Genomic DNA, 8,888 nt, shown 5'->3' on the forward strand with positions numbered 1-8,888 from the left:
GTTGACAATTGTTGCTTTCCCAAAATATTTACACAATGAGTAAGAGATTTGATAAATAATCAAAAGTAATGTAGATATAATGATTAAGTGGGTAAAGGCAAATAATAGAACAGTCTGATAAATTCAGAAATATGACATCACTTTATGGTAATGCAGCCTTTAAACCCAGGAAAAGACAACACTTATGTCCTATCACGATATTCCGATATCCAAAATCTAAGACGATATCTAGTCTCATATCACAATATCAATATAATATTGCCCAGCCCTATTCCCGAATCAAACCCATGCCAGCTGCGGCAAGGAAAGACTCAGCCTTCGCATAGGGGGCGCACGCTCAACCAGGTGAGCTACCCAGGCGCCCCAAATGTCTGCAGATTAAACTAGGAACAGATTGGTGTTTCAGTGTCAAGTGCACGATAATGCAGCCGATAACCAGGTGGAATTAACATTAGCAAAGCTCTTCTTCAAACTTCACAAAAGAAATCTCTTTTCTATTGTGAAGTTTGTAGCATACTATACTGTGACTAGTTTGTTTTACTTTTTTCGACGTGCTATTCTATGACTTTTCGACATGCTATAATTTGACTTATCGACGGGCTATACTATGACTTTTTGACAGGCGATACTATGACTTTTTATAACTCTATGGTAAGCAACATTGCGTTATCAGCTGAACGTACAATGGACTGACCGATCCCAGTCTGACCACTGAGGAGACTGCAGAGGGGCCCGTAGAACAGATATTTTGAACCACATTGCACCGTTGGCCTTTCAATACTGATAGTCACTGGCGCTTTTCTGGACTGGAAAACTAGTTCGACGTCCGAGTTTCAGCAGCGATCTCCATCATGCTACGGTGTGGGTACATCCACCAAATGGAAGTTTGAATCATTCAATTAAAAGCTATTTCAAATGTAAATCAAACATTGAGTCCTAAAGCCTCTGATCCCTTCTTCCCTTCCATGTGGCGGTGCGTGGCCAGGCTGCGCAGGCTGCCGCGCTTCATCCTGCTGGAGAACGTCAAAGGCTTCGAGAGCTCCTCTGCCAGGTAACCATGGAGACAACGCACGATGCATTCAAAAACCCTCAAAGGTCACCGTGCCAGTAGGCAGGGAGTATTGAAATCTGTGTTGAAAAACTTTTTCTTTGCTTTTAAATGCCAACAAGCATACTTGGGTCAAAATGTACTGTCTAATTATTACAAAGTACTGAAGTCTGTGTTTTATAATATTGGACAATTTACGTGTAAGTAATTTTGTGATGTTTGTTCTCACTAATGATTTGGAATGACTGTTAAATGCACTGTAAGGTAAAGCCGTTCCTCATATTCTTCTTCTTCTACTCTCCAGGGAGCGTTTGGTGAAAACACTCGTGGAATGTGGATACACTTTCCACGAGATCATGGTCTCACCCACAAGTGTACGAAAGACCCACTGTGACTCATTTCAATAAATCCATCTGCACTGCAAGTTATATTTACACCACTATCCCATCCATAAATCCAGGTCGGGATGCCAAATTCCAGACTGCGTTATTTCCTGATTGCCAAGATTTCGACAGAAAACTTCATCAGTTCAAAGGTGAGGCTTGCCGACAGTAATTCTGGTGTAATTTATTCATTTGAACAGGGACGGTGCACAAAAAAACATTAATAGATGTCTTGTGCCAGGTTGTAGCAAATAGCTAGTTTCATCTACCACTGGGCAGGTTGATGGCGCAATAAAAATACAAAGTATTTACAGTATACAATTATAACCCTAACCCTACAGATACATAAAGTCATAAACATCTACAGACATTTTTGTCCCCCTATCCCACCCCATCTAGAGCTAAAACTAAAGCTGGTGGACAGAAAAAGTTGTTGTTTGGCAGTACTTTCAGTCAAAAGAAGGCCATTCAAGTCCAGCTACATGTTCAATCTGCAACGCCGATTTGTCTCTTGGTGGCAAGGACCCTAAACAATACACAACATGGCCGCTGTTACAACATTTGCGTATGAAACATACGAAAGAATACGAGTTGTGCACGAATGAATCTACAGACAGCAGCCAAAATGCAGCAACTTCAGGTACGAACATGAATGTGTTTACTGTGTTAATGGACTGAGGATGGGAGGAGGATTCCGTATTCGGTTTCGGATTCAGCAGAATGTTAACCAGTGGATTCGGTATTCGGCTGGATTCGGTGCATCCCTAGTTTAAAGTGAATGAAATCGTTCGCCAGCCTAGTTACTGGTGTCCTCTACAGCTGTACTATTTTGTATGCATTATCTGTGTCCCCTTCAAAAATTGCTCTTGAGAAATTTCATATTTATTGTCTGGTAGATGAAATTTACACCCACGCCCAAAGGCTGACACCCATAAACGTCCCGCACCCAGCACAGTAAGAAGAAAAGAAGATACAGACCCCACCACACACTTCTAGTGGCTCATAAGGATTGAGAGGGATTACTTTCGTAGTATTTAATTTTGTGTGAGTCTATATTTAGTTTTTGAGGAACCCCCTACTTATTGTGCCTTTTTTAAGGAGTCTATCCTTAACCCTATGAGCTCGAGCTTGTCGTATACATAAAAAAAACGGCATTGGTTTTTGGGGTCTACGTGCAACAAATCCAAACTGTTACATCCAAGATTGATCCACTTCATGTCCAGAATTTATACATTTTTGGTCGTTTATCGACGCTAGCTTTGATGCTAACCACCATTTTTCTTTTCCCATTATGCTCTGGGAGACCATTCTGTTAAAAAGCTTGTTTACGTCTTGTCCACCAATGGAAGGCTGGTCCGTCATTGCAGATAAAACAAAGATCGTATATTAGTGAAGAGGAATCACCTGAGGGCAGAATAGTTAGATATGACCATAAGTTGTCAAAAATACTTTAGGGCTCAGAGGGTTAAATAATTCTCACATAACCAAAGATGGATCGTTTCTGACTTGCATCTATTGGTACCTAAAGTAGCCGTGGAAACAGTTTGGGCTGTCCTGGTTTTTAAATGTCTGCCTCTACCCTAATGTTAGAGAGGGGAATTGGATTTTAGTGAGCTGGATAATCAACAGAACTCCATTAAAAAAAAAAAAAGTGTGTGCGTGTGTGGAAATCCAGTTTGCCTGGTCTTTTGATTCTGTTAGGACTTGGTAGTACTGGTGATGTAAGGCTTTTGATGAAGTATGTCATCTTAGATTTTAGATGCCTTCCCACATCCTGCTGAGAGGGACTCCCCTGAGCCGCCCACAGTGTCGAGCCCTCCCTGCTCAGGTACCTTGCAGCCAGAGGAGGGAAAGCAGGGGGGTCAGGTCCTGTATAAGCTCGAGACCACAATGGATGCCCAGAGGAAGAGGAGTCAGAACAACGATCTGTCTGTCAGGCAGGTCCAAGACTTCCTGCAACCACAGACGGAAGTGAACATGGAAGACTTTCTCCTTCCTCCTAAAACTCTGCTGCGATATGCTCTGCTCCTGGACATAGTCAGGCCCACATGCAGGAGGTCTGTGTGCTTCACCAAAGGGTGAGTGCTCTTCATCTCACTGTCGCTAGCTTCGCTTGTCTCACTAGTACTGCAGTTTTGCACAAGAATAATAACGCAGTAAATGCAAATTGGAGATGAAACCTCATTGACTCCGTGATGGGATAGCTGTGCTGAACATTTCTGATTTGTGATCAGAGCTGTAACTCTCAACTGTCACCCTATTTTCCACCGGGAGCGTCTGCACTGCGTTGCGGAGGCGCCGCGGCCCCACGCGGCCATTCAAGACAATGCTTGATATTCCACCAGCCGCCCCACGGCGCGTCCCAAAAACGTGCTTGAAGCGACTCTCTCCTCCGCTCCACTAAAGATAAGTGCCAGGACAACGAGAGATTCATCTGGATAGTGGAAAAACCTAATAGACATCACAGATTGTTTTCTATGAGGACAATGCCAGAAAATGCTAATCGTGGAGACTGTAGGAGAGCTTGGAGTGGAAGGTAGATACTAGCTTAAAGTGCTCATATTATGCTTTTTGGCTTTTCCCTTTCCTTTATTGTGTTATATATCTTTTTTTTTGTGCATGTAATAGGTTTACAAAGTGAAAAAGCCCAAAGTCCCCCCAAGGGACTTACCATCTCCAACAGAAAGCACTGTTCACAAACTGCTCCAAACAGCTCTATTGTAGTCCAGCCTTTACTTCAGAGACCAACGTGGTCACTTTGTAACACACGTTATAATGCTCGCCTAGCTGCTAGCATGGCACGCCCTCATACTCTGCTTCTGACTGGCTAGTAGTCCTTACCTAGGTACTGTCAGGGTACACCCTCATACTCTGCTTCTGACTGGCTAGTAGTCCTTACCTAGCTACTGTCAGGACACACCCTCATACTCTGCTTCTGACTGGCTAGTAGTCCTCACCTAGGTACTGTCAGGGCACGCCCTCATACTCTGCTTCTGACGGGCTAGTAGTCCTCACCTAGGTACTGTCAGGGCACGCCCTCATACTCTGCTTCTGACTGGCTAGTAGTCCTCACCTAGGTACTGTCAGGGCACGCCCTCATACTCTGCTTCTGACTGGCTAGTAGTCCTTACCTAGGTACTGAGCATGTGCGACTCCCATCAATGATGGAACAGAAGTGCGATGCCTCACTCTGTAGCTAAAACGGAGAGCTCAACACACAGGGTGAAAAGAGGAGCTGCAGCAATGTGCAGTACAACAAAAATACGGTGTTTTTTGAAAATTAAACCACATAAACCTATTCTGGTACAACCTTTAAATGCAATGATGAACCTGAAAATGAGCATGATATGAGCCCCTTAATAAACACGTGATTGTTCTGTGAAGTACTTGTAGAGACAATATAATCTGCGAGTCGGGCAGCAAGTCTGTCCGCTTCTGAGACGCTCCCGGTGTGGTACGGCGCGTGGCGGAGGCAGCCTGAACGCAGCGCAGATGCACCCGTTGGAGAATCTGGGTGACAGTCGGCTCGGAGACACTCGCAGACCACGCAGCCCCATGGCAAGAAAACATGACCGCACTCGACCTAATTCAGACCGCTCCAATGAGGGTCCTGGGTCGGGTCTTCCTCTGATCTGAGCGCTGTTGTTTCTCTGTCTGGTTGGCTGATCACTCCGTGATGCTGTCATGTGATTGTGTTTCGTCCCTAGCTATGGGCGGTACGTGGAGGGAACTGGCTCAGTGCTGCAGTGCTGCATGGAAACAGAGGTAGGTTGGAACGTCAGTACAGGCATCACCAAGGCAGAGCCAAGGTACCGGCCATGTGCGCCCAATGTCCGGCTGCACTCCGGCTCAGTCACGGCTCCGTCGCGCTTTTAAATGTCAACTTTTCAGAAGTGTCTTCAGCAGCCACGTTTCTATCCTAGTTTTAAGTTGTTTTGCTGACATTCTTCGTATTTTCCTTTCTCATTAACTACAAACATGAAAAACTAGTTGTGCCGGGGTCAGTGTAACGCTTATCAGTTTTCTAAGCACAAACGGACATTTGGAAAACCGAAAAATGGGTTCAAATATCACATTTTTCGTTTTTTTCCGCCTTGACAAATTCAAAAATTGGATCTTTAACCTGTTTTTCCAATTTTCAGTTTTTATTCAGAGGATCAGAAATTTAGAAAATTACAAAATTGCGTCTGGGCTCCAATTATTCAATACTGCAATGGTATTCTCTCCCTCGTTCCGCCTAGCTACGCCCCCCCCCTCCATTCGAAACCATCAGTTGCAAGCACCTCTGACCCCAAAGTCAATCCACGATAATATCCAACCAATCGTTGGTAACTAGGCAGAACAAGGGACAGAACACCATTGCAGTATTGAATAATTGGAGCCCAGATGCAATTTTGTAATTTTCTACATTTCTGATCCTCTGAAAAAAAAAAAAAATAAAAAAAAATGGGATATTTGAACCCATTTTTCTGTTTTCCAAAATGTCCGTTTGTGCTTAGAAAATTTTACTGATACACATTACACTGACCTGCTGGGCATATCCATAGACAATTAAATGCCTCATTATAAATCCATGTTCAATTGTCAATACAGATATGTATATACATGTACACGTGGATTTCACTCTTCAGAGACGCGAGCTGCTCCTTCCGGCTCATGTCTTGGTGTTTGCTCTGATATGCTTTGCCAGCTGTGAGACATTATAGAGACAAGTCAGGTCCAAACAAGTAAATGGACCACAGGTGGGTCCAATCAAGCTGTAGAAACACCTCCGAGATGATGGAGAGAAATGGGAGACCCCTGAGCTAAATCTCAAATGTCGTAGTAAAGGGTCTGAACTCTTATGTCAATGTTATATTTTCCTTGTGTAAAATGTCTAAGATCCTGTTTATGCTTTGTCAGTACGGGGTATTAACTGTAGAGTGAAATAAAAAGTTAATTTAAAGAATGAATGCAAGTTGAGTCAGCAAGGCCTTGCCAGTGAAGTTGATCATTGTCCTAATAAGTCGACCTGCCTATCTGTTTTAAATATATCTTATATTTTATTGCTAAATTTGCTAAACTCCCATTAGTCGCTCTAGTTCCTTCACTTCCTTTAAATAAAAGCTGAGTGAGAATGAGAGGGGGAAAACGTGGCAAAAGATATTAGTTTTTAAACCAAAACGTAGCAAGTTAAATGTAGCCTCAGTGTGTTGAACAATGCCATTCTGTCTGTTAGTGTGTTGAAGGCCTTTGCTGTGTGTGTGCTCTGCAGCTGGACCGTGTGTTTGGAGGTCTGGACCAGTGCTCTGAAGAAGAGAAACTGCAGCGGCTGTTGAAGCTGAAGCTCCGTTATTTTACCCCGAGAGAAGTTGCCAACCTCATGGGCTTCCCCGAAAGCTTCTGTGAGTCACACATCTGTCAGCCCGTACGGCCGGATCAAGTCCTGTCTCCTCCAGGCCCCCTTTTTCTCATCATGCACATTATGTGCATCTTTTCCAACTGCATAGGATTCAAAAACCCACTCATGCTGAGGCCCAACACTGAGAGCGCTAAACAGGAGCCTTTTATTGGCTCCATGCACCAATGAGTAACTCTCACAGGAATGAACAAGACTGTATCAATTTATTTTTATAAATCCATAGCAGGGCTATATGAACTGTAGTGCAATATCCAAAATGCAGGGGGGAGCGCATTATTTGTTAAAGGTAAAATATGTGTCAAACCATTCTGAATTAAGTATTGAGGTGCTGCAGAGACTTCCTACAAAGAGACGGCCTACAAAAAGCACACTATTATCCATTTTCAGTGACAAATGAGAATGATACAAAAATTATCATTCCCTCCAATATCTTGAATCATATCGCAATCGAAATATCAGTCAAAATAATCTCAATCAGATATTTTCCTCATATCGTGCAGCGCTAATCCATAGGGGCATCTCACTTTCGTCGAATTGCATCCTCGACTCCTCCGCTCGCCTCCATTCCTTGCGTCTTAGTCCGTCCCACCGCGGAAATGCGGGAAATTATGCGAGGAGAGAGGAAACGTGTTTTTAGAGGGCGGAGACGTCCGTTCCATTGAAGCATCGCGTTAATCCATCAGCTGTTTGGGTGGAGTTAGCAACGACTTTCAGCTGCACGGCTTCCAGGAAGGCTGCTCTCTGTATCCTCGGTTATAGCTCCTCGTTGATCCCTCCTCCATCCTCTCTCCTCGGGGAGCTCAATGTTTCCACAAGCAGAATATAACCGACCACACCACTTTTTTAAGTCTATATGTCTGACATTTTGACAGACAAAGATTTTCTATTGCTTCCTCTTTTTTTCCCCAATTCTAGTCTTAATGTGATATTGAGCTTTAAATATACTGTATTATTGGATGGATTGCATCCCCAAGTGTTGACTGATTTTTTTTTTTTTTTTCCTCCTAATGTTTGAATGCATGTTGCAGCCTTCCCGGAGCACATCAGCACCAGGCAGCAGTACAGAGTTCTAGGCAACAGCCTCAACGTTGTGGTGGTGGCCAGACTCCTCCAGCTGTTGGTCTTCTAGCAACACTCTGAAGGAGGAGACCATCCTATTTGTCACTGTGGATTATACATGCTAATATATGTATAATGTATATGTATATAACTCTCTGCCCAATGGCAGTGCTTCAAAATGTAGTGTACTTTGTGTTGGGGATGTTAACTGGCCAAATGTTGCACTCACTTTTAAGTTACTTGTTTTATTACATTTCACTTCAAACTGTACAAGTCTTTTTTTTTTTTTTTTTTATAAGAATAAAGTATAGATTTTGTTTAATAATTTTCTAAACTAAAAACGTACCTGTGAAGTACATTGTTTTGTGTTTTTTCATGTTTTAACCTGATTGATCATTTAGCCTTTTTTTCCAGGTTTATTCTTTTTCAGCACTATCTCAAACAATTTTTTTTATTTTATAAATGTGGAGGTGGCACCCACACTGGTGTTTGCATTCATAATTAGAACTCCCGAGTATCTTGCATTTCCATTCATCCATCCATTAATTAATCCACTCTGCATTGGTTTACATATATATTTGGCCATAAGCTTCTGTCATCATTTTGAAATCTAAGCTGTTTATTCTTTTTTTTAAGTCAAGAAATAAAATGTTAAATATATAAATGAACCAGCAAGTTGTATGAAAGGAAATTATTTAAACTCATAACTATTATTTCATCAACAAATTATTGTGTATAATATTTATTTAATAAACAATTTGTATTGAAAATGCACTCTTGCATTTCATAATGTCTTTTTATTTATTTTTTTTTTTTTTTTTTAATCCGTCAAACCGTTTATATGACCTTTTTTTCAAACGCCGCCACCCTAGCCATCTCACGGCAGCCCTTCATTCTTCCATCCTCTTGAAATAATCTGTCTGGCTATCCTTCAACTAACCTGGACCCAGCTTCTTATGTGCTCATCCATCCCACTTAGAATTGACCCATCTCCCAG

General features: G+C 42.4%; 1 protein-coding gene across 1 annotated transcript in view; it reads left to right on the forward strand.

The window, feature by feature from the left end:
* trdmt1 (tRNA aspartic acid methyltransferase 1) overlaps window positions 1-8,588 on the forward strand; it is a 12,412-nt gene extending 3,824 nt beyond the window's left edge. The window contains exons 5-11 of the mRNA XM_028569352.1: window positions 986-1,051; window positions 1,353-1,422; window positions 1,509-1,583; window positions 3,184-3,509; window positions 5,139-5,196; window positions 6,686-6,815; window positions 7,861-8,588. Of these exons, the coding sequence (XP_028425153.1) occupies window positions 986-1,051; window positions 1,353-1,422; window positions 1,509-1,583; window positions 3,184-3,509; window positions 5,139-5,196; window positions 6,686-6,815; window positions 7,861-7,961 (826 nt within the window). The 3' untranslated portion in view covers window positions 7,962-8,588. The remainder of the gene's footprint in view (window positions 1-985; window positions 1,052-1,352; window positions 1,423-1,508; window positions 1,584-3,183; window positions 3,510-5,138; window positions 5,197-6,685; window positions 6,816-7,860) is intronic.
* The last annotated feature ends 300 nt before the right edge of the window (window positions 8,589-8,888 follow it).

The sequence above is a fragment of the Perca flavescens genome, chromosome 22 (assembly GCF_004354835.1).
Source record: "Perca flavescens isolate YP-PL-M2 chromosome 22, PFLA_1.0, whole genome shotgun sequence".
NCBI lineage: Eukaryota > Metazoa > Chordata > Actinopteri > Perciformes > Percidae > Perca > Perca flavescens.